Raw genomic sequence first — 27,414 nt, 5'->3', positions numbered from 1 at the left:
TACCGGACTGACCTTAGGGGTGCCTTATTTAACTGCATATGCATATTGGAGATTAAAAAAAACACCTATAAATATTAATGTGGGGGGCAATTTCCAGAGTGCGAATAAGCTGTGCATTATCTCTGTGTGGGCTTAGAGTGGATTCAACCTGATGCCCCTTCCTTTGCCTGAGCAGGCCACACTGAGAAACACTCAAAGATGGACTAATGGAGCGGATAATACTCATTATGTCGGGACACAGGCAGAAGATCCAGGAGTGAATTAATGCAGTATTAGTGCACACACAAGCGGATTCATTAATGTAGACATACTGTGTAGGTCCAGTTACACAACTGCTTTTAAGTTACTCTTTTGAATGTGGACTCGTTTGTCCATACAATTTTTTCCCCCTAGAAACTTAATCTCTTGTCTCCATTTCCAATTTTAGAAAGCATGAAAAGTGATCTGATTTGTATACATATCCCATTTAAATAGAGGGAAGATTAGAGGCGCATCAATCTTGGCTCGGCCCCAGGGAACAAAGAAAAAGGTTACTAAATTTATCACTCTGCCTTCTGTTGCAGGAGATTCAAATATGGGAGTCGGAGTCTGACTGACTGTCCTCTGGGGGAGAAAAGAGCTCCCCCTCTGTGTACTCTCACAGCACAGAGACAATCAATTACACACACGCACTCACGTCCTGCTCTCATCACTGCACACACATACAGTATAGTAACAATGTGTTGTACAGAGTTACAGTAATGATGAGCAGTGAATCAGGAAATCCAGCGATTTCTATAGTCCGATCTGTTCTATTTCTATTTTGCTTCTATTTAAAACACAAGTAAACTAAATTCATAACTGCCACAAACAACAATAAATATTTGGGTCGTATTTTAGGTATTCCATATCTAATAATGTATATTTTTGTACATGACATAGAAAGTAGCACAGCTAAATCCATTCACACAACCCAATAATGGGTGAGGCGGGAAGCTTGATGACATACTGACTACTTCTGGGGTTTGTTAGTTTGCCAATATTGTCTCTAGCCCAGACTGTATTTACAGATGGTCGACACAAAATATCCTGCATACAGGTGCCTCCATCTTGTACTAATGATGTCATTTGGAACCAGAGGCTGTACAGTAGTGATCGTAATGTGCAGCCATGGTATCGTAAGTATCAGCTGTCAATCATGATATTTCACATGATTTATATATCATCCAATAAATTTAAACCAAACTTATCAGTAACATAAACACTTGTACCTACAGCAGATACCTACCTACCTAAGGTGACAGACACCAAGATGGAGGAGGAAGGTTTATAACTTATACTACAGGCTACACTCCCTTCTGGGAGGCGCTACAGGGTCATCCGTTCCCGAACCAGCAGGTTCAGGAACAGCTACATCCCTGCGGCTGTCACCCTGCTGAACATTTGTACTAGACTGTTACTTTTTTTACTACTGTATTATCCCGCCTATAGTGAATTCATATTTATATATATTTATTTATCTTGCCCATAGTATATTCATCGTTCTTATGTCATACAATAACTCTTAATACTGTAATATTCCATATATATTTCTTATTGTACAGATCTTAATTATTTACACATTCACTTTAAATATGCACATACTCTGCACTTTTACTGCCTTTTTTGCACTTCTGGTTAGATGCTAAACTGCATCTCGTTGTATAAGTACTTGTACTGTGCAATGACAATAAAGTTGAATCTAATCTACAGCCATCTACCAGGCGGGCAATCTAGATGATCTGGCTTCACTTTAGGTGACGTCCGTCTTTATTTGCAGTCTATGATCTCCAACCACACAATTTGTTGAATCTTACTTAATATATTTGATTAAGTGTCTATAAACATTTCCCTTTGTATATGCGTTTACAACAGTTCAATAAAAGTGGACAGTGGTCATAGTTTAATAGCCATGACTGCTTTAGCAACACACATTGGTGTGTCAAAGTTCACTGGAGTTATGGATCTGTTGATTGACAGGAACAGAGGTACAAGCTAGACCCTCTTCTTGTCCTCTCTTCTCTTATCAGTTTGGAAATAAGTATCAAACACCGAAAACGTCTAATGAGTTTCCAGGAATTAAGTTTGGAAAATACTCAAATGACTACATGGGAAACCAAAATACCATTTACACTAATATATATATATATAGCATACATATAGTGTTAATCATATACATACAGTAAATTAATTTGGCTTGTGGTTAGCATAAAGACAATCTTTCACAATACTTGATAGATTAAGGTATTTATCATTATCACTATCTGATTTTCTGCTCGACAATTTTAAGAATAAGGCCAAATACTGAGGACTTCTCTCGATAGAAAAGGATTAAAGACCGTTTTTCTACCTGTTTCTCACACTGGCCGTAGTCTGGACCCTGGTTTGGTTGAAAGCAGGTGATCTCTCCAAGGTTCTTTGCCATCTCGATCATTCCCATGGCCGTCCTCACTGTAGCATTACGGGCGTGGACAAACACCATCACCTGATACAAAGAGAAAACAAAGATGATGTAATGCAAATCATCTCATCTATAGAATTTGCACTTAAAAGTCAACTGGTTAGACAATTACTGCACAGAACGTTAACAGTTGTAGACTCTCCAAACCCTCTGCAAGTGAAACTATATACATAGATGGTGACTTATTTAAAGTAAACGGCAACAGAAAATTTTGAAGCAATGTGAGGTTCTCCACCAAGCCTTTACAACAGAATAATTGCTTTTTGTCAGATGTTCTCTGGGTTTGTGGAATGGACATACAATGGACAAAGAGGAACTCTTATCTTCCAAAAGATTGTCCCTCATATGCTGTTTTGATGATGGTGTTAGATTGCTGTCAAACATGTTGGTCCAATATCTCCCAGAAGAGTTTAGTTGGGGGGAGTTTTGGTGACTGCTGAAGGCCAATGCATTAGAATCGTAACACCTCTTCATGTCCTTTGTGGACTCATCTGTATTCATAAGATTTCTTCAATTGTCCCCTTTGTCAAGGAAGTAATGTTTTCACCCCAGTCGGTTTGGTTACTAGTACTGAATGTATGTCCAAGAAATGTGGTTAAAAGTTGGAAAAGGGCCAGGAAAAACACATTATGTTTTGGCACGGATATGGACAAATAGTGGATTCCCCTTTTTTTTTTTTAACTTTCTTCAACTTTTGCAAACTGTATTTCACCTGTTATGTCTCAACATCTTTATCGATCCCTGAGTTTAATGCTAGATTTTAAGAATACTTTAATATTTAATAAAACAACAGTCAGGGGCAGAAATTAACTTCCTACGGTTCAAACTGGCCGAGACATCTTCAGACTATTTCTTCAATTGGAAGTAATGATAAAATGTGAAGTCCTTGTTCTGTGCAAAAATAAATCCGTAAGCTGATAATCGCTTTCAGCAGTCGGAGTAAGACATGTGAACCTACTCTACATATTCTGAGCCTTTTCATTCTATATTTAGGAGCATGCAGATATTGAAAATATATTCTCTGGTAGCCACAACAGCACAGTATGAACCCACTGTGTACACTGTTAAATACTGTTTTTAATTGTGTAACCTTTTAGGACTGAAATATATTATTAGAACAAACAATATTGCAAGACTGCACACACAGAGCAGGCAGCTGTGTGTATGCTGTAAACACAGTGGGTCCGAGGAGACCACTGCAGCAAACGTTATTTATTGAAGGTGTTTTATCAGCACTACTGAGCTGTGTGGAATCATTGTTGGCAGTAACCGCCGGCTTCTCAGCTTATTAAACTTCTTTCTGGCAGCATGGTTCCCGCCAAGAGGGCAGTGGGAAAGGAAATTCCATCCATCAGATCCTCCCAGATGAAATTAATATATGTCACCGCCACTTCTTGACAATTTAATATTTTGAGAAAAGAAGAAGCGTTCCCAGCTGAGCTGTTTCCTCAGCGGTCTTAACCTATGAGAGCAGACCGGACTGCACCATTGTGGGTAGAATTTAAAAAAAAAGTTGTCAGTGGTGCGGTAGAATCAAGTCGGTTTACAAGTTCTCAAGGGCCTGAGAAAGACTCATATTAAGTGGGTCTCTAAAGGAGAAAGGGTGTGTGTGTGTGTGTGTGTCTGTGTACGCGCATGTGTGCTTGCCCGTGTTTGTAAACTTGCAATAAAATGATGCAGACAGGATAACAACCGTGATCAATAGGGAGTTCAACCCCTGTAGCAGATGGGAGCTAAATGATGAAGTCTGCATTCACAACTCTCGTGCTCCCAAAAGGCCGTTCTGTGGCTGCAGAGTGGGAGCAGAATGAGTGGAGGGTGGTGGTGGGTGGACGGCGTAAGGAAGTGGAAGGCAGCACTGGGGGAGATAAGGCCTTCAGAGACTTTAGATAGCAGGTGTTCATTCCAAAGAGTTCACAGAAGTAGTTATTGCAGGAGTTTTTCTCTTTGTGAAAAAGAGGAATGTGTTCAAGGGAAAGATTCGTATTAGACCCACATCGCCATGCGCCTCTTTAAGTCGTTCTCGTCCAAACATTTGCTTAGCACAGTTTGAGTAAAAAACAGAGTCTTGTGAGATGAGGATTATTTGTTGTAGAAAATGATTTGTTCATAGAAATGTCATGTTTACATACTTTACTATTACATACACACACAAACTCTGCTACGTGGAGTTTAATAATACAGCAGAGTTCTTACCTGATGACCGGCTTTAACCTGCTCCACAACTTTGTTGTAACAAACCTCCTCCATGTCATGAAGCTGCTGGATCTGAACAGGACACAAAAACAAAATGAGTATTAATTATCTGATGCAACTAATCAAGCTTACAAATATTCCCTGATCAAAGTTTCACTTTAAACTAATTTCCTGCTCTCTGACTAAACCTCCGCTACAGTATGAGTATCTCAACACCGACACTGAGTGGTGATTTAACTTGTTATAAATGTTGTGTTGTAATGGAGTCCTATACAAAACACTGCTTTGACAAACAGCCCATTTGTCTGAGTTGCACATACTGTGTATTGTATGTATCACCTGCTGTAGCTGTTGTATTTAAAAGTTATTGAGGTCGACAGGTTTACACTGACGGCATCATCGCTCGTTTACCTTGTTGGTGCTTTTGACGCCTACAAAGGTCTGTCCAAGGGGCACGGGTCTGAAGCGACTGTCGAAGAAGAAGAGGCCGATATAAGGGTTGACATGAAGGAATGAGGCAACATCCAGGTAGTTGGGCAGGGTGGCTGAGAGTCCCAGGATCCTGATCATACTCTGGGTGGACTCCACCTAAACATCAGACAACAACACAGAGTTAAGATGATACCAAACTCTTTCCTATCCAATTGCATTGCAGATCGGGACAGGAAAAGGCAGATGTGTCCACAAGTGAAAGAAAGTGTGGAAAGTCTCAAAGGATTAAAGTGACAATTTGCGAAAATTCACAATGTTCATTATAAGTTACCATTAAGACACAACATGGGAAATGTAATTATCTTGAATAACTCTTTTGACGATCAAATCAGCTGCTCACAATTTAAATTGAAAATTGTGCTCAATATACCTTCCCACAGAACTAATTTCATTCACTTATTAGTTCCGGAAGTTTGACTTTTATTCAGTTGCAGTAGAGCTACAGACAACAAGGCAAAAATCACTTCAGCAGGAGTTTGAGATTAAAAGACCTGCAGCAGAGGGAAGGATTGTGTCCTTTGAACAACCGTAAACATCTTGAAAGAAGGTTGAAAGAAGGACGTTTAGAAGATAATATTGTTGAGGTTGTATCCGCAGGTAAGTACAGAATACTTACCAATTTTTTATTTTATATTAAGTCCACTCCCAATGCTTATAGCGCCATAGTCCGTATCAGTAAACTCACACAATGACAATAAGATAATGAAAATTAAGACTATTTCCAGAAACTAATGTGAACACACAGGGGAGGGTGGAGCAATTAATAGAATAAACAATCTTTCTCGTGCGCTGCTTTGCCTTTATTGTGTCTTTGAAACTTCGAGGAAATTCTTGAAGGTTTGGAGGAGAGGGTGTTGTGGTGGTGGTGGTGGGGGACTGTGACAGGGAAGATTGGTAAGGCCTTTAATGTGATGCAGTACCTGTCAAACCATACCATCAAGATAAGACCTAACCAATCCCGGCCCAGCCCGCACTACACATTCACACCAGTGCTTTCCACCTCCGTGCAGAAGATGTGCATAATGTTCACCCACAGAGAGTCTGTACGACTGCAGGTTTATTCCATTTCACCTTTTGCTTCACGCAACTATGTGCTTAACTGCTTCTCTTTACAGGCATGATTATTACATGTTTCAGTTAAGTTTGTGGCATCGAAAAATGTCAATGCAATTGTGATTAACGGCTGTATTTAGAGTTCAAGTGGGCAATGAGCTGAATATAAAAAAATCAGGTAATCATTTTAAAATGGGATCATGTGGTTATTAGTAAGACCTCTGTGGTTTTGTTTCGAGACCCGTGCAGTTCACAAAGCTCCAGAGAAAAGCTTTAAACAAGGAGTATCTAAGATCTGTAGTGGATTTGCATGCAGACCTGGAACGCCTGGACCTTCAAGTCCCTAAAAGCAGGATGGATAACATCACACTGCCGATTCCTGTCTCGACAAAAATCTTGTAAGCAAGAGAACAAAGACATAAACTGTGGTCCTCTAAAACATCTGTTTGTAATAAAAATAACATCAGCATACAAGTGTTTCATCTTAAAATATAATAATAACCAGGATGGCTGCAGCCTCTACCACTTACATGTTGTAAATATCTGCATGTTACATAACAGTAACGCAGTAATGGAAACTAAATGTCACAATTGCAGGTTACATTTGCATATAGAAGTAAGCAGTCAGCAGCATCAGTGTGGGATTAAAGTGCATATATGAAACAAGGGGGATATTATTGAGGTAAACCATGCACGGAAGTATGAATGAAATGTATGTAGTTTATTTTAAGAGCCAAACGTCAATTACATGAAAATTAAGTTCCATCTGTACTGCAGATTTAGGCTGTTAACAATAAGACAGTTCCCTGAAATCTGACGTTGCTGTTGCTATGGGAAGCAGTGCGATCTATCAGAGCTCTTCCACAGTTTTATTCACAAAAGTGGCAATAGAAGTCTTTTTGCCGCTACCTATCACTATGACGTAAATGTCTATTGCACAATATAAAGGCTATGATGATGATTATGACACCATCAGCTTTTAGATTGGTTTCCCGGTAAGCCTCACGCTGAAGCATTTACAATAAAAAGGAAGATGGCTACCGCTGATGTAGAGGTCTGTTGAATCTGCTGTCGCGACAGCAATAAACAAAGTTAAAGGTATATTTCCTCTAAAACCCTCTACACTCTAGTTTGTTAATTTATTATTTTGCTCTGTTCTGTGATACGTCACATTTCTTTGCTGTTGATAACGCCCCCTCTGAAAGAAAAAATGAACAGAGAGGTTCCACACATTCACATGGAGAAATGTATCTGATGCCAGGCTGACATTGTTGTGCTTTGATTAATGATTTCAATTTAAGCTACTTACTTTATGCAACTATAGGAGATTTAAGCAGGGAATTTTGTGCCGCAAAAGTGACCTCTTATTTTAAGATCGATATGTACTATAGAATATATAACTGTGTTTTACAATTAAATAAAATACCATAACCTCAACCTCCCACCTGATGCTTCAAAACGCTAAAAAGCTGCTTTCATGTAACTACATTAGTAATTATATTGCAACAGTGAAGAACAGCTCATCTTTACTGTCCTTTTTTTGCAGGGGTTCAGGGGATAATATTTTATTTTCCCTTTGCATACAACTGTTTAATTATAAACAGAAAGTGCACCTTTCAACACTGATTTATTTTGTTCTCGTCAGTGTCTCTGTCTGGTGTTGGACAGGTTGCGTGTAGTGCTGTTATAGGAAAAAAGCCTCATTGCTAAAACAGCTTCCTGTTTAAGTTCATCGAAGAGGAGGACGATGACGAAGGGTTCATTTAATTCATTGTTTATATGCGATGGCATGTCTGTGGGCTACATTGTGTGTTAACCTTTTTTTTAAGAGAAAACGCAAACATGAGTGTGTGAGTTAACAGCTTGATACCTGACCAGGTAACAATTATTAGGACTATTCAGCTATTCAACCCACAACAACTGCATACCACTGGCCCTTTGTGGGCATTATGCATTTATAATTATCCTAATTATAAAAGGTGTGCCTTAGATAGAGCATACATGCTCCTTAAATGGCCGATCATGCAAAGAAGCCCTACAACAGAGCGACATGTATTTGAGGTAAGACAGACTTAAACTTAAAGGCAGTGTATAATTGGTAGAGAAAACACCCAGGTAGGAAAATGAAGGCCAAAACAAAGCTCATCCAAGCAAAACATCAAAGAGATAACTGTCTCACTTCTGAACCATTTGCATAAAAAACAGAGACAAATATCATTTAGTTTACAGGGATTTCCATATTAACGAGTCTGAAGACATGAACTTAAGCGCCTGGCACATCAGAAGCGGCCGCTGTAAAATTCCTTCAGCACAATCAATTATAGCAGTCCTTCAGGTGTGGCAGTAACTAGACAGAGACACAAGGGAGGTGGGGGAGGGTCTGCCAGGCAGCGGCTCCTGTTAGACGCCGGACTAAGCATATTCCTGCACAAAGATAAACAGACACTGCCTCTGTGCCAGTCGTATGCAGATATCATTAGTGGAAGGAAGAAGAGTGAATTCCAGAAGATCCACTGTAGCCGCTAACAACAGAACCAGCACAGCACAGCCCAAACCTGCTTTTATAGACAAAGCTACGAGGTAAAATGCTTTGTACAATAGATAGTGGTTTTCTATATTTATGGTTTCTCTATATTTATCTTCCTCTTTGATCCCATGTGCGAGCTATAACTGTGTGTGTGTGTGTGTGTGTGTGTGTGTGTGTGTGTGTGTGTGTGTGTGTGTCTTATACACCTTATTCCTCTGTGCTATAGAGCTCAACTGTCCAAAAGCCACTGCACTGCACTGGGTTAAATGTTCCTTTATTATGAGTGATAGTTAAATGTTTTTAAGAAATAACTGAATCGCAATTGTAGAGGACGAGTTATTGCCAGTAATGGTAGAATATGTATATCTAAGCAATGTTGTTGTAATCGTAGTCCTGATCAGCTGCCTCCAGGATCACGATTCAATACAGAGATGTATACAATATATTGTAGAAGGTATATTTGTGAGCAAAATGTAGACATTTATGTCTTTGGTAGGAAGTAACGGGCTTGGAGCTAAAAGCCACAGAATGGTACAGCGTGGGCATATCGGCAAGAAACCAAGCATCGTTTTGGTTTTAGGATTTGTCTAGAATAAAAAGCCTATTGAACACCATGGGGATTATCATCCCATTGCAGGCGTTGTGAGCAGTTTCACCCACAGCGATTTTTTTCTCCTTTAAACATCTCAGAGTGTTGCAGTAGAACTCAATTACTGAATTTCGAAGAAGTGAAACTATCTTGAATTTGACAAAGAAAAATATAAAAAATAATCTTATTATTCACACAGCAATGTTCTTTTTTTTAAATCAATCAACAATTCCCTAATAATTTCCTGGAAGCTCCCTGGAAATTACAGATTGATTTGGTAAAACAGGGCCATTAATAGAGACTGAGAATATAACCACCTATCTTACATTCTATATTTGTCCATTTCCTCTATTTATTCTTTCCATTTTACACTTTTTGCTTTGTTCTTTTTTCATCCTAATCTTATTTTAAACTCCTTTTCCTGTCGTCTTCCTTTCCGCCTTCCCTCAGATTTATGTCATTCTCTCCTTTGCTCCATTGAAACACTCGTTCTATCACACTTCATTCTTTTTTACCTTCTCTTTATCACGTTTAAGCGCTTCAAACATTTTCCCCAAAGAGTTTGGTTTCTATTCTACATCAGGTTTTGTTTTTAGCCAGGCCCTTACACAAAGTGTGATTAAGCTGAACCCTTTGAGAAGTAGAAGGACATAAATACTGTATTATAATAAAGCAGCATAATACATACACTTAGTTTATTTAGTTTATCATTATCCATTGAGCTAAACCCTGCAACATGTTTTGCCTCTCTTCACACCTCTGCAGTGAATTTTCTGTTATCACCCATCGGTTGTGGAAGGAAAAGCACAGATCCACCTGCAGTCACTGCCAAGCTGAGAGGACTGTTTACTCCTTTTTTAGCAGCTACCAATACAAACAGACAACTTGGACATACCTTAAATTGCATGAGGTGAAAACAATTGCTGCAGACCAGCGGAGCTGATGGTCTGAATACTTTAGTGGTGCATGTCTGATGTAATCGGACAGAATGTTTGTGGTTCACAGGAGGTGAATCAGATGTGCTCTGTGCGGAGGAGGCACCACCTGATTGTTCTCCACTTTCCTCTTGTCCTGCACATATGGAGATCAAACTTGTTTTTGTTTCCGCTCTTAGAGGAAATGAACCATTCCCAAGGGGCTGTGACTTTCCATTTCTGCTGTCATATTTTATTGCTTGTCGCAGAACAGAACATCCTGTGCAATTTGAAGTCAAAGTCAGGCCACCCAACCAATCTGGGCGTGACATGTGATGACAGTAAGAAAATATGTGATATTACGCACCCAAGGAGAGAATGTGGTTGTTTTTCAGTCTGCAGAGAGATGTACCAGGATTGTAATTGCTTCTGTTTTTTCTAAATTTGAAAAAAAAATGTATTCATGGGTATAAAAGTTTGTGTATTTATCTTTGGCCTTTCACTATGTCTTTGTGCACTTTTAGACTCCCACCAAACAGACTGCAACGACAGTCAACTGGCTTCAAATGCCTGCACTGCAGGGCAACCTCCATAGGTGTTAAGGTGCACAAACCACCCAGTCAGCCCTTCTTCAGTAATATCAGCTAAACCTGCAGATAAATGGGCTGTGAACCGAGTAAACAGCGGTCGCATGTACGGACCCGTTTTCAATTACCTTGCGGTTAACCCCGTCCAGAAGTCTCCGTCGCTGCACAGGCAGCAGCTCATCCCTACATCTCCGCCTCTCTCCTGCACTCTGCTCTCCTCTCTCTGGTCTGAGTCCTTTGATATTCCACTTTTTTCATGTCTTTTTAATTTCGCTCATAATGACAAGCACTTGAGCCGGTCCATCACCCGCCACAAAACGTATATTTCTACACAATATTGCATTCACATATTCATCTATTATACACCAATCTATTACTTTCTTCTCTACCTTTATTCATATTTCCTTTAATCATTTCTCTCTGTTGTTTTAAATTGTTTCATGAAAGTTAATCCATTTTTTTCCATTTTAGCCTTTACCATCAAACACTTTGTTATAGTCTGAGCATATATATTTTTATTTATTACCTTTATGAAATTTGATGACAGTGCTGAGATGTCACTATTAAAGGTGGTTTATGGGTAACGGTGTATTAATTATAAAAATAACTCCAATAGAGGCTTGTGTAAAATGGAATTCTATGTCATCCTCACTGCTATCTTCACTGCTGTGTTATCGGATGTGAGCATATTGTACATACTGCATCTGACTGAAGAATGTGAAGGCCCATTTATGTACACTTTGAGTCCTTCAAACCGTACATAGTCTTCCCATATTCTTGGTTGTTGTGAGCACTAAATCTGCAGGCTTTCATATACTGAGTCATTGCATACTGTGTCATAGTATAATGCATTATATTTATAGGGACATTTTCAGGATCAAAACTTAATTCACAGAGCACAATGCTTGACTGAGTCAGTGGCGGTGATGCGATCTATAAGAAACCCCCTGGTAGCAGCCCTTTGCCTTTTTTAAATCTTATCTATTTGATAATTTCCATATGGACAGACACCTGACAGCAGCTCATCAGGAAGGGATATGGGACACCACAGCTCCTTTCACTCTATTAACCCATCTGAGTGTCCAGATCGCTTCCTGTGCACTTACCTGGTTTTTGTCATCAGGGGAAATCAGATTCACATACAGTGCACTTGCAGCAGTTTGGTGCGAATGGGGCAGGACCCATGCTGTCTATGATACGTTATTTGGACACATTTAGGGAGAGTGTGCTGTTGTTACTACACCAATAAGGCCAAATATGAAATATGAAAAACTTGGCAATATTAATATACTTGCAGGAAGAGTCTGCTCTTTCTAAAGTGTTTCAGCACAGGGCCTGTGACTGTTCTGTGGCAGCTCTTACACCCATTCTTTAAGATGTTAGTTGGCCAATAAGAACTAGGAACATCAATTGTGCCAGGACGAATGGGATTAATTGCTGAGCCCAGCAGGTGCAAAGTTTCGAGAGACTTATCCATGAAGACTGGAAAATGTAATTGCTTCCTAAGGGTCTTCTACAAAGTAAAACAATTAAGAGTCTGAATACTTTTGCTCACTTTGTTAGTATAGGTGACTGATAGCAGACCGATCAGCAAAATGGTATCAACATCACAATAAATTGTGTGAACGCAAAGGGTATTGGGTATTTTCTGAAGTCACTGTATATGACCATGATGAGTAAAACTATGAATGTTGACTTATGAATATACAGTGTCACATAAAAAAACATCAATATGTCGCAGTGTACTATAAATACAAATCTTATTCTAGCCAGACAATGCCCCCTTTGTAAATCTTGTGTTCAAAGTGAAAAATAAATCAGTGTTTAATGGATGATAATTCTGATTTCGTGACTTATTTTTATTAAATTGTTGTATTTTTTCAGGGACAAAAAATAAACAAGAAAATTGAAAAGGAATTATACCCTGGTCTTTATATATATCCACTATATCACTTCATGTTGAGTTTAAGTGAAAACAAAGAGTTGTAAGATGAATCTTTTCAGTGAAATCTATTTTTCATTTTGGAATGTAAAAGGAAACCGGAGCAGCCCAGAGAAAACCCACAAGACCTGAGAACATGCAGCGTCACAGAGAGCATTTTAATGTTGAGGCAGATCTGTGTTTAATACACCGACGGATGGTAAATAGACACAGTGTGATAGGAAGGCAATCAGGACTAACCTGTCTGATGGTCCTCGCCACCAGGCTCTCCAGTACCGCACCTCGATCCTCGTGGAGGAGATGAACTTCATCCAAGATCAGCAGACGCACAATCTGAGAGAGAGCGGCATCTCCCACGCTCTTCCTGGTCACAACATCCCACTTCTCTGGAGTCGTCACCAACATCTGGAATCGTACACAAGAACAGTAAGAACGTGATCCTGATCCTGTTTTTTAAACCAGCAATAAATACAACCCTCTATAAAAAGACAGTGATGAAATAAAGGAACAGCTAAATAGAGAGTATAGGGGCCTTAAGACCAAGACACACCAGGAAATAAAGAGAAATGTGTGATCTAATCATGTTAATTAAGCAACAAAACAACAGCGACAGCGTTTCTTGTTCTATTTATTTATCCCTAGCAGCCGGTTACGTCTGAATTTTCAGCTCCTCTGTGCATATTATGACCTCATTTATCACCATTTTCCAGCAGCACCTTTGTAACTAAAAAGGCAGTGAGCCCATTTGTTACTGTAAGTCAGTGGTGATGTGTGAAGTTTCTGTAATTTAATGTAAAAGCACCTCGCCACTTTGCCAAGTGTTGACTATGCTAACAACTAAATAAATCCTGACAGTGGTGTGTTGGCTCTGTGCTCTAGATCCAGTATCTGCAATGAACCGTGCAATAAGTAGGTTAACTATGATGAAAGCAGAGCTCAACCAATATGTATGTGACTACTCTCAGCATTATAACCTTATGAGTAATTCTATAAAAAAAATTGCAGATGATAACATTTGATCACATCAGCTCAGAAAACAAAATAATTGATGTTTCATCCTTTATAGCTGAGCAGACCTCAATATAATGAATAGCGAGTGCATTTCCCTGAGTTGCCTGACACAGCAGTGTGTCTGCAGGTGCTCACAGCATCTCAGTTCTGCTTGTTAAGTATCTGCACACAACAGCAGCACTCCCACATGTGCTGCTGCGTCCGCTGCGTCTGCTACGTCCAAAACATAAGCTCAAAGTCATCTGGTCTATGCTCTAAATGTGCCTCCATTAACCACACGTGTTCCAACATTGTATATTTGGATCAAAATTATGATAAAGAAACACTATCAGAGGATAAAGTCAACTAGAAACTGAGAACAAAAATGGATTAATGGAGCACTCTGCTGAATTATATTTAATAGATCTGTTGACTAGTCATGTGGATCAGTTGTTTAGTGTCTCTGTGGATCCGGAGGAGCTTTTCCAAATTAGAAAATACTAGGTTGTCTCAGCTTGGTCTCAGTTATATATGTAAAGGCAGAGATTAAATAAAGGAACAAGAGGTTAATTACACAAAGATAATGTAATAATAATAATATTAACAGTTGACACATTTGTTGAGTAGTATTTTAATCTTCTAGTTCAGCATTATATTAATGTCAGCTTAATTTAGGAATTTTGAGGAATGTGGAATTTGTTCCTCATTACTTTCCCTGACATTTCTTTAAGAAACAATTATAATTGCAAATGATGCTTTTATGTACTCGTGAATGTGAGCACTGTTTTAAGACAGGCCTCAAAAAAGTGCTTCTATCCTTTAAACCAAATCAAGCACTAAAAATAATAGGACATCTTCATCTCGGCTTCTCAGGTTTGACCCATTTCTATTATATCGTCTTTTTATCAAGTCCAACAATAAAAGATCAAGATTAAAGCTTCAACATTAAGATTGGTGATAAATTACTCAATTGAGCTCGGTCACACTGCTCTTTATCTCTACTGCCAGAACTCTGAGTATCAAGTAATAGAAATTCCTTTGATTTCACCAAGAATATTGAGATTATTTTAAAGATTGTTGCTGGGGAAAATTATTGAATCACTCACACTGTAAAACAGAATCCCCCTGGAACACTGTGTCATATTCATGGACTATCAATACGCGATTATCCGTAGCTCTGCTCATTAAAATGGAAACAGAAGCAACTAAATCAACACCGTATTAACATACAGTGGGAAGTTACATAACAAGTGTAGTATATGGTGTTTACCTCAAGTAAGTGTCAGTATACGTTTTAACACTCAGACCAACACGTTTATTCTGTCTTTTCAAGAAAAATACTACAATGCACAGTTAATGGTGTGTGAACTGTTTGGCAACCTACTCGGGGGCTGTGCAAATTCCTATTAAACTCTTTTTGTAAAAGCAGTTCATTACATCCTCTCTAGTTTGCATTTAAATCAATCTATCCGGCCATTAGGGACTGGCGCGCTCACAGAAAAGGAAGCGCCTGCTCCTAATTGGAGCTACTGGTTAATCTAAATGGAGGCGCTGGCAAATGGAGCACAGGCCAAAGTGCTTTCTTAATTGCCTCACAAATGCACACAAGGAGGTGCAGAGAAAACAAGCCATTGTTTGGCTGAGTGGTGTTTTTCAGCCAATTCATCAATCAATCGCTGCAGGACTGAAATCAATCCTCTATATCCACTGATTCTGCTAATGTTTCTCAAAGGTGACGAGTAAATCACAGAATAGGTTCATAAACCTGAACAGAGGCCTTGCCTGCAGGGCGTTTTTATGAACTCAAGAAGGTAGCTAGTTTTTAATGGTCCCATATTCTGTTCTGTTTTCTTTGAAGCTTTAATATTGTGGGTTTACCTGCCAAAAATCCATTTCAATAAGATTTTACTTCTAATCCTTCACTCTTCTCTAAAGCTCTGACAGGAACAGGCCTATTTGTGTCAGTCTCATTAACATTTGTGAGACTCTTTTCTTATTAACTAACTCTCCTATACTGTAGCTTTTAAAAAAAATCTACAAAAATGGGACTGAATTGATGCAAACAGTGAAAACCCCAACTAGGGAAAACGTTATTGAACCTTACATCTCAGGAATGCAGAGACGAGAAACCACCTCCCCTAACAGGCTCATTTTGTACTTTTTGTGCATGTTCTAGTAAATGTAAAAAAAAGGGTCATGTTAAAGTTTATATACACAGTAGACGCTGCCACTAGATGTCTCTCTCACACAAGCATTCCAGATAAAAAGAAAATCATAATTTGCAACCCCCGATAATTAGCTAGACTGATGCGGCCAGCCATTTTCTAATTTGTCCTGCCAAAAGTTCCTCAGTGCTTTTTACAGCGTGCTCTCTCACATTATAATCCATAAAGTTGTTACCTTCCACACACACAGTCAGGCCTCGTAGTTCCAGCTGCAGTTGTCTTTTCGATTACCTTACTGCATTACATGAAAAAATGTAGGCATTGTATGTTTGAGGCCACAGCAATAGGCAGCTTAAATCAGTGGGGTTCATCAGGCCAAGCAGGAAACTACAGAAGTGGAGGTGTGATCCAGTATAACCAGGCCAGCAACACAGTGAAACGGAGATCACAGCAGAGGAAGAAGCTGCTTTGAAAAGCTGGAAAAATGTCTTTTAGCGATTGACCTTGTGTCAGTCCACAGGATATCATCAAATACAGAAAACCATCTGTCTTAACTGTCAGACAACCTGAATGTTGTTTGACTGTCAGTTTGATGAGCCTACATTCACCTCAACTGTTCCAACATCACATAACCAGCTGCGCCAGTGGATGATCTGATATTAACAGGAAGCAGCACATGAAGATGTGGAAAAAGATGTACAGCAACCAGATAGTCAGAACTGGTTCCCCTCACAAATGTATGCTCGCCCCACTGCTCTCCTTACTTGATATTGATGTCCCTCAGGAGACTTGACTGTTACACTCCTGACAGTGACAGGTCTGCGTTCAGACAGGAGTTTGAACAGTTGGCTCTACGGTGCGGTCACAACACCCTGGAGCTGATCATAGCAAAGGAGTTCAGGAGGAATCCCCCACGACACATGTTTATGTTTATGTTGAGCACAAATGAAGTACTTCAAGAATACAAATGAGTCATTTCAGAGCACCTTTTCTACATCTACCTCTCACACCTGCTATCAAATTGAAAACATCTTCCCAAACACCAACGTAACACTGAACATTTTCATAAATGGAAATTTCCTGTTTAACATTTTTTATGTTAATTCAAAGTGTAGTGGGAGTGATTACCTTTCCCCTCAGTTGTAGGTGTGGGCAACCATGCATAAAATAGGTCATGGCAGATCGCACTAGCTTTCAGCACTTAGTTACTAATTAACCATATTGCTATGTGTCTGCCTGACTGAAAAACGTTTTTTTACAAGTATCCTGGGTCTTTCCATTAAGTGCCAGGATGCCAGTAATCGTAATAATATTTAGAGTTGTCGTAACCCAAAATTGGCTGACAACCATCAGCAACTATTTCAATTGTGCATGTGGACGCACTCGTCTTGTGCTGCCTTCAGAAGAAAACAGCCGGACTGTGAGGCAGCTCCTTTCTTGGGTGTCACAAACTGATATTTCATCTCTGGACAGATAAGGAAGAGGGCCTGGGAAGTCCCAGGATGCCACCCACCCACACACTGGCATCCACATGGCAGTATCCCTCCAAACCCTTTCTGTTTCTATGGTAACTATCGCAGCCATGGAGAGAAGAGGTTGTGGAAAGATGGGGTGGGTGGGAGGAAGATGTAGTGGGGATGTAAGAGAAAGGCATTTACTGGATTGTGATATGGGAACATCTAACGGCTTGTCAAGGCAAACCGTAATAAAAACCTTTGTGCTGCGTGCGTGTGTGTTTGTGTATGTGTCTGTTTGTGTCTCATTGGTTGATTTCATGTGAATTGGCTGAATTGACATGCATCGTTATGGCAACAAAAAAGTAGAAACCTGTGCAATCCAACTTTTATTACAGTCGTGCTAAATAATATGAACACACAATTAACATTATATTATCTGTACTGTGTCTGTTTACTAAAAATTGTATTTAAATTTCCTCATTTGGAGTAAGAGTCTGTGCAGTAGCAATCAGGGGATGGAGATGATACACACGCTTGAAACCTATTAAACTTAAAACCAAACTTATGAGAAACCTGAATACTTGAACATACATCACTGTGATAAGAACGCCTTAATATGACAGAATCCATCCTTGAAGAAAAATGTGTCCATGACCATTTTCGGGCCTTTATCTGAGCCAGCCACCAGGGAGTGATCACACGGCTTTGGTTTCACTTTTGAGGTGCTTAATGTCATCCATCTTTATATACGGACTATGGTAGGCTGTGTCCAAAATTACTCACTAATCACTACTGTGGTGGTGTCCGAATGTTTAGTGAAGTTTTTATACCCTATTTAGTGCCCTCCTTGTTTCCCACAATGCATCATGAAAAGTAGCGTACAACCTACTAATCAAGCAATATATACCATCATGCATTGCGCTTGCAGCGGAGACGAGAGGAGCGAGAGCAGCACGAAAACCCAAACCTGTAGTATAAATGTAAATGTGAGCAGAGCAGAGCATCATAGCACAAACTGTGCTAAACAAGTTTATTTCTACATTGAAAGATTGTTATTCAAGGTTTTTTTCCCCATTAATACGATGTGTGAATTAAACATTTAAAATGGACTATGGGATTTTCTACTGGCTGACGTTATTGTTGCTGTACGTTATACCTAAGACAATGATGTCATTCCCAGCTCAGAGAAAATATGGATAGTAGAGTCCGGAAGCGTTTCTTTCTTTTCCCGATGATCTCAAGTAAGGAGTAGTGAGTGAGTGGTTGATTTCGGACACAGCCGTGGTGCTTTACTCTGTTTCTTCTTCTTATTAGTCTTTATTGTTGGTTTATAAAGAGCTGCCACCAAGTGGACAGGAGTCACAGAGACCAATACAGACCAGTGTGAAAGAGTGGTTTGAAAATGTATAACCTGCCCTAAACCTACAAAACCTGCAGGTAAAAGTATAGTTAGGTTGTTCATGTTGAAGTATTGCTCAAGGTTGGATCCTTCAGGAGTTGTGTCTGAACCCCAACTAAAGGGAACGATGAAAGAAAAAAGTGAACACAGGAGACACCCAAGGTTACAGTGGGTGACATCACTCCGTCCTGTTCAGTGTGGAAAGGCTTTTCACCTGACCGCTCCCAGTCAAACGGAGTGATGAGAGAGAAAAGTGAACAAGGTTAAGTGAAAGAGAGATAGAGGATTGCTGCAGAGCTGCAGTCGATCTGACTAATCATTCTCTTTGTGAAATGATTTCAAATGACCTGATAGAAATGCAACTTTAATACACCTCCACATTAGCTGGAATTGGCCTCATTTCATAGGAACCCACCACGCACACGCACACAACCCCAACCCTTCCTTTTCTGTAGTCATAAGCCCCATGAGGCTTATAAACTTTAAGCTGTACGATCTCTGAAATCCAACTCTTTTGGATTGAACAGATATTCACGTTTCCCCGACCTTCTCAGTTTCATTGTTCAGTCTTTCCTGCTGGATCCACCATCCTCTACTTCACTCGCAGCTGGAGGAGCCCTGTTCTCTCACTAAGTGTGAGCTCAACCTGCAGCTTTTCTTTGGCCTTAGTGTAAATAAATCCATTGTTTTTCTAAAACAAGAAAAAAACCTCCAACGCTGAGATGATGATGACAAATCAATTACATGTGCTGGTCGCGCTCTGATACTTGAAAAAACCCACTGAGAACTTTTGACAGGCAAATTAAACTCAACAGTTTAACACAAATGGCTTATTTTGTCAATGACAAAATATTTTGTCAATGACAAAATAATGTTTTTATTCTTCCCTATTTGATTGCTTCAGAAAAGTGCATTTTCTTAAAAAGCTGATTTGCAACGCACATCACAGGTTTTAGGGCAGTGGTTACAGAATCACGTGGGTTTATGTCACTTTGGCAATAAGCAACATAATAGCTCATTAATGTTTTTGTAGACTGATCAATGTCCATCACTCTCCAGGTTTATTATACTTGCTCCAATTCAACCCTCAACCTCTCAACCACATTCAACTTGTCTCCTTCTCATTCTTGATATAGATGACTCGTGACTAAATGTGTATATGTCTACATTAGACTAGATATCTATAATTTATATTATGGGATTTGAAATATATATTTAGTGGTTTGGTTTAGGAAATGAGTGGAATACATGTATTTTAAGGTTTTTCCAGACAACTGAATTATTGATTCTGTAACTCCATAAAAAAAATCAATGAACCTACCATAATATTATATCCAAAATATTACCGGGACCCATATACATTTGGCCTAAGGGTACATGACATTTGTTTTGTTAGCGAAAATATGGCAACTATGTATAGAGCCAGAAAAAAGAAAAGGTCTCATGGGAAAAATGATGAGTCCCTGCACTGCACTGCACTGCACTATCTTGTTCAGTAATCTAACAGTGCAGCACTAGTGAAATATACAGATTAACTATCAACTGAAGATAAAAAAGCAGCAAAAAAAGACCTTCTCCAAGACTCTTACCAAATATCTGACAACTGACCCTGTGTGACAGTGAGCAGTTATCATTAGAAAAGACAGCCCCTGGTTTATAGTTAGCATCCGGACCGTACTGCAGTATTAACAGAGTCACTCTATAGGTCCTGCCCCAGAATAAAGTAGAGCAGCACAACTCAGCCTGATATGGAACTGCTGTGGTCAGCTAGAAAAACAAAACCTGCAAATGGTAAGATGACTTCATGAACGCAGCGAAGTGAAGACAAAGAAAACAAACTGATGCAGCATGAAGTGACTGAGCTTGGTGGACCTGTGTGTCCCCATTTTAATTTACTTTTTTTTCTGGTTAAATTATTTAAAAAAAAGAAAACAGTTGAATTTTTTTTTTTTAAATCAAAAACAAAGCTAAATAATTAACTTTAAACATATCCACTAGCATGAGCAGTTGATGTTGACTATACTGTGCACAATTGTAGTGTAGATGATGAAGAAGAAGATGCAGAAACTGAGTGCAGGACAGCTGACAAACACCATTTTTAATGCGGGTATCAGATGACAAGTTGAAATATGTATTCAACACCTATTTATATATAATTAAAATCTTTATTATTTAGTATTTGTCATTATTTATATATAAATTGTATAAGTGATAAGTGATATAAGTGTGTGATTAGTGACCTTTGCATGGGCCTAGGCCTGTCACGATAACACATTTTTCTGTGCGATTAATTGCCCCAGAAATTATTGCGATAAGCGATAATATTGCCGTTTTGACACCATTTTCAACTTATATAATGATAATGGCATAATAATGCAAGTACACCCTTTCGAAGATCAATAAACTTTTATTTTTAAAGAACACTGGAACTGGACATCTGGAAGACATTTAAAATATCCAGAATTAATTAACAAAACATCCAAAAACAATAAATACAATTATTTTAACCAAAAATGCTCTTGAATAAAAACCAAACACAACCAAAAACAAGGAATGTGTTTTAGGTGAAGATGCAGGTTTGTTGTATTGCCGCGTTTTGTCAATATTGTTCTCAAACAAATGCGACATGTCGGCTCGCATAGGTTATTTGGTTCGCCCCGGCCGTTGGGTTTGAAGCCGAAGTGCTCCCACACGGCAGCTGTCGCGTTCGGCTTAGACACCAACTCCATCTTTTTATTCTTCCAAATGTTTTTTCTCTTGCTCTTCTCCTCTCGGGACTTCATGCTGCACTCTGCACTGTGCAACGCCAGGGCTCCGCCTCCCACATAGAGACCAATGCTACAAGTGACTGACACGTGACGAGGGGGTTAACTTATTGTGCCCTCAGCTCGGCCTTTAAGGCTGCGCTGCAGGAAATAATAACCATCACCAACTGAATGCCTAACCCTGTGCACTGCCTTGAAGAAATCAGTTGGGGCAAAAAAACACCAATCCGCCGAGAGGGCAGATACACCGGATTAAAAACTTTTGATATCCAGTTACTTTGAAGCGTGCGGATGGAATTTATTGCAGCCGGCAAAAAATTATCGCTCATTTTAATTTATCGCGCAATTAATTGATTTATTGCATATCGCGACAGGCCTACATGGGCCCCACTGGGCTTTGGTCATCTGGGTTCATCAAGTGAACAGAAAAGTAGAAGTGCAGACATTTAACTAACCTGCTCCGATGACGCCCAGTAAATAAACTCCACAAACTATTTTCAAACTGCTCTTTGAGTCAAAAACAACAAGGACCTAAGGCAACAATGAAGTCACATAAAAGCAGCAGACAAACAACTGGAAAATGTAAAGAGTGACATAAAACAGAAAGAGTGGTGAATATAGACTTATAGGGACATAAATAAAACAATAAGCTTTCACTGATGAAAGCCAGACAAAGAACAATAGACACTTCAGACCCTTTCATTATTTCTTATACATTTGACAGCAACTGTAAATCCATGGTGCTTAACAATTCAATGATACACTGTATCGACTAAAGTTCCTCTTATAACTCATAATCAGCAGAATTGTGACTAATGCACTTTGCAGAACGTATGATGAAATAGCTTCTAATAAACTTAATTAACAATACATTCCACTTGGGGGTGCTAGAGAATGTACAAGTGTAGAAGAGGAGCAGCTTTGGCTACCTTTGTTTGAACTTTTTACTTGGTGTGAGTGTGTGTGTGTGTGTGTGTTTGTGTGTGTGTACCTGTGTTCGAAGGATCTCTCCTTTGGTTAGCTGCATGTCTCCAGTGAGTTCTTTAACAGAGATGCCCAGTGGCTCCAATCGCTTACTGAAGTATTTTGTCATCTCCGCTGCCAAGGCCTTCATTGGAGCCACGTATACAATCTACAGAGGGAGAGAGAGAGGGACATAGGAATGAATGGGGTAAACAGAGAGCGGTAGAGTGAGGAAGGTAGATGTTGCGGATGGGGCGGGGGGGTGTTGGTACTGGAAGGACATTGTAGTGATAAATGAGCAAACAGAGGGAGATCATTTGTTCCCTGGCAACAGGCACAAATCACAATTTACTGAGAAATATGAAGCCAGACACTTGCATGGGTAAAGTTTAATGGTGATGTATGAAAAGTCCCTATGTCACTGGCTGGCACTGTGCAAGTGTGTGTGTGTGTGTGTGTGTGTGTGTGTGTGTGTGTGTGTGTGTGTGTGTGTGTGTGTGTGTGTGTGTGTGTGTGTGTGTGTGTGTGTGTGTGTGTGTGTGTGTGTGTGTGTGTGTGTGTGTGTGTGTGTGTGTGTGTGTGTGTGTGTGTGTGTGTGTGTGTGTGTGTGTGTGTGTGTGTGTGTGTGTGTGTTCATGAGAGAAAACAGTCTTTTATAGATCTGAATTATTTATGCGAGTGAATAAGGATTTGACACTTTGGGTTTATTATCAAATATTTTTAAACTGAACTGTCAATAGCAGAGCTTTTGTGCATTTATCGGAGCTTTCATTTTCTATCGTTGTTGTATTTAAATGAATCTTCTCCTCTTGCTTTTCAAAATCAAGTATTCATGAAAAACTGCTGAAACAACACTTGCACTGTCTTGTGCAATCTACGTAAGGCTTTCTCATTCATGTTTGTTTGGCCTTTTACAATGAGTGTTGCTGTGGTTGTTTTCATACACAAAACAGCTGCACAGTACCACTTAGTCTAAACTCACATTAGCAAAGCATTTTAAATATTTTGACAGCTGAGCGGCTCTGAATTAAAACCCCTAAAACCTAATTTCTCCATTAGGTTCTAAATATGTTGGATGTGTTCCTAAAAAACACAACACAATCTGCTGAAGAATAGTAAATATTATTTTCAGTTTCATTATTTTGTAATGCTCAGCAATGGAAAAGGTAATTTAGCAATAGTTCGCATCGCATTTGACCAAACCACACCCAGAGTCCAAAGGAATGACTAATAAGACTCAAGAATGGTATTGTCTTAAACGCTAAGTATTGATCATTTCATCAGGAATATTAACCATTACAGATATATTCAGATATGAAAAAATACTGCATAGCTTCCACACAATTGTCATTTGTAAAATTACATATTGCAGCAAATTATATCGTTCAGGTTTACACAGCATCTCTTTCTCGAGAACATAATACTGACGTTAACGCAACTTAGCAGATCGCAGATCGTACAACAGCTTTCCATGAGCGATAACATGTTAACTACTATGTACCATTCTGCTTATAGACATTCTAATAATCCTTGATTATTGATATGCTGCTGTTCCTGTGGGAGATAATTACAGTAATGTCTATTAGATGTTAATGGGGAAAACAATTAGATAGTAAAAAACAAAGATGAACATTTTTCTAAAAACCACATTGGAGTTGAATATTGACTGGTCGTCAGACAGTCTGGCAAATAACATGGGCTATGAACTGCTTCAGACTTAACCGGGTCTCAGAAATGTGAATATCACACTTTCATTTCATTAGGACCGAGCTGAATTCAGTCAAGGGCAGTGTTATGGATCCGTCTGGACAACTTCAGGCGCGCCCTACAGCATCAGCTGCTACCTGGGGTGTCGAACTGTTTTAAATAGTTATTTCAACGAGTCTCCAGTAAGACGCTGGTGGATTTTAAAGCTGGACTCAGATTTCATTTTGTCTATTAATGGTTTCAAAGGTATTAAAAGAGAGATTAGAAGGGCAGCGAAAAATTAAACACACCAACCCTTGATTTCACCCGACGACCAGCGCTACTTTAAATATTCTGCAACACGAGGGCCAGACAAGTAAGCCGAGAGGTTTACCGATCGGGGTCTGGGGCGATATTCGGTTGCACTCTGAACGCAGGGGCAAAGAGGAGAATCAGGAACTTAAACCTGACTCAATCACCCTAAAACGTGACAAGAATGAAGCAAAGCATTTCATCATGACTTTCAACAAAAATATCATGAAGACCCATTTGACAGAATTGTAGGGGCGCAGTCGCATCTTTTAGAATATATATCTTAGTAGAATTATAGGCAGAATATAACTGGTTGCTTGGCAACAGTCCAGTGCAGAACTATTTGTATTGGTGATGCCAAATACATGATTGAACAGACAAACAAATCTCTGTCGCTTAATGATGTTAACTAATAAATGGCGCTTGTTGTATAAAAGATGCTCGAGGTCATGCTTTTGTACTTGAATACGAGCACGACCGAATCAAAGCAGAGCTGGTGTTTAGAACAGAATGACCTTGATTGTGATGTTGCTTAAATAAATTAATTCAATTCACTCAGTGCTGACTCATGCTGTCGTGTCATTGAATGAAAGTAGGGATGAGTACTGAAGTCCAGTTACAATTGGTACAAACTCCCCACTCTCCTTAAACTGTCCGGTCTGCTGGCTGTATCTGATCCTCATTCACTGACCACACATTTAGATTTTCCTATTTGTTAAAGTAACTATTTCCATATTTGAATATTCCACGGTTGATGTTGCTTCATACAGTTTAAATTCAATAGGCTACAGCAGAGAGGTAGAACTGTACTGAACAGCTATAACTAGATCTTATACCATTGTGGCTGGCCACATCCCTGATTCTGTCAATCAGCTAAGGAAGTCCCTTACTGTAGGCAACAAATGGCTGTATCTAGTTTAGGTAGAACGTTGTAGCTAGCAGATCCGGAGGGGTGTTTTAATAATGTCCGGTGTGGAACTGTCAAAACAGAGCTAAATCAATTAAAAGGTGCATTGTTTATCATTTCATTCAGTGTTTTAGTTTCCTTTTTAATGTTTAGCACTTTTAGCAGATGCTTGAATACATAAAAATGTATAAAGCATAATGCATCATAAATCTACAAAACAGAAGCAAATTATTTAGCTGCATCTGACTTAAAACTGTTAGATAGCTCCCGTTTAAACGGTGCCTGTAGTCTGAGCATCCAAGGATCAGATGTGAACCTCTGCATGGGGCGTGTGAATCTCAGCAAGGAGCACGCTTAATCTCCATGAGGCATGTTGAGAGACTCTGTGGTGGAGAACACTGGAATATTTAGCAGTTATCACAGACATTCTCTGACTTTATACAGAAAATCTTTTAAATTCTGACTCTAATTTTATTTTAACAGTCAGACAGACGTGTTTCAGTGAGTCCAGGTAAAATCTTCCTACGAGAAACCAATGTTATGTGAACCGCATCACATCCACAATGCCTGTAATAACCGAGCCAATGCTCTGTGTGTTTTCATGTGTGTTTCACTGTTAGACCTTGAAATCGTCCTTCTTGATGACGCCGCCTGGCTGCAGGTGCTGGCGGATCTCGTGAAGAACAGTAAGCATGGCGATGTTGGTCTTGCCGGCGCCAGTTGGAGCGCAGATCAGAAGGTTTTCGTTGGTGTTATAGGCCGTCTCAAAGACAACGGACTGGATCCTGTTCAGACTCTTCATCCCCTTGAACACCAGCTGCCCGATCTGAGGGAGAAAAGGAGGGAAGGACAGAATGAATAAGGGTTAACTCCTCAGTATCAAATTCATTGTAAAAAAATCTGCATGATTTCAATAAATGCATATCATGTGAAGTATCCTGTAAATATGTAAGGGTATGGGGGGGGGGGGGGGGGGGTAATATATCTTGCCTATATTTTATGGATGACTTAGAATGACTACTTGAATAAAAATGAAACAGAGAAAAGCTGAACAAATTATATTTTAACAGTCATAAATGTATTCCTGTGTAATATATTTCATGGCTACAAGTAATGAATGAATACTTTCATGATCCAAGGACTGGAAAATGAAAGTAAAATGATCATCAGTTCCAGGAGAGTACAATGTCATCCAACTTGTATGTTCCCTCCCAGATAAATATGTATTAGACAAAAAGTAAGGCAAATTTGGTTATAATCCGTTGCTTTCTTTTCCTTATTGACTCTAATTTCTAATTGTCCATCAGAATTTTGCTTATAACTTCACTGTTAATTGAGTAGAATTTCTGCATTAATAAATAACAATTTGGACACATCACTTGAACACTGCAACAGCATAACTCTAACCTGTATAATAAACACATTGCATCCATGTTTACTGTCCAGAAGCATTAATAATTCATCCACACTGAATAATTCTATAGGCGAAAGAGGAGAGATATTCTTATTGCATATGTTTAGGTGATTGATTAAAACAACACTGGTCAAAAAAGAACGTGATGCTGCCTGTAACACCATCCTGCATGGCTAGTTTGGTGGTGGGTCAGTGATGGTCATCAGGAGCCTCTCCAGATGTTGTCAGGAAAGCTTACAGGCACGCAGTGGCCATACACACAACTGAACACATATAAGTTGCCGTGATGAAATTAATGCAAGTTTGATCAGCCCGCGAGTAAAATTTTTGACCTTGTTTTTCATTGTGGTTTTGAAACCAGCTATCAATTGGTAGATGATTTTGGTTTCCACTGACCATTGTTACGTCATTTTGTTCTCAACAAATTATCAGTGTGTAATTCAGTAAAGATTTAAGTTTTCCCTTTGTTTTTTTGAGCAGTGTATATGGGATATATTCACGATTTCCAATTAACTATGAAAAGTATATGATTATATAATTATATTCATCAATGTATTACATTGTCTTATAACGGCAT

The 27,414-nt window shown here is 39.2% G+C and overlaps 1 protein-coding gene across 1 annotated transcript in view; it reads right to left on the bottom strand.

Annotated features, from left to right (window-relative positions):
• Positions 1-27,414, bottom strand: part of ascc3 (activating signal cointegrator 1 complex subunit 3) — a 143,973-nt gene that overhangs the window by 50,199 nt on the left and 66,360 nt on the right. Inside the window, exons 9-14 of the mRNA XM_061080652.1 lie at positions 26,046-26,249; positions 22,547-22,687; positions 13,020-13,184; positions 5,087-5,263; positions 4,676-4,747; positions 2,369-2,503 (exon numbers count right to left, since the gene is read on the bottom strand). Of these exons, the coding sequence (XP_060936635.1) occupies positions 2,369-2,503; positions 4,676-4,747; positions 5,087-5,263; positions 13,020-13,184; positions 22,547-22,687; positions 26,046-26,249 (894 nt within the window). The remainder of the gene's footprint in view (positions 1-2,368; positions 2,504-4,675; positions 4,748-5,086; positions 5,264-13,019; positions 13,185-22,546; positions 22,688-26,045; positions 26,250-27,414) is intronic.

This window comes from Limanda limanda, chromosome 11 (genome assembly GCF_963576545.1).
Source record: "Limanda limanda chromosome 11, fLimLim1.1, whole genome shotgun sequence".
NCBI lineage: Eukaryota > Metazoa > Chordata > Actinopteri > Pleuronectiformes > Pleuronectidae > Limanda > Limanda limanda.
Note: the sequence above shows the minus strand (reverse complement) of the source record. Positions and strands in the feature narration are given on the sequence as shown.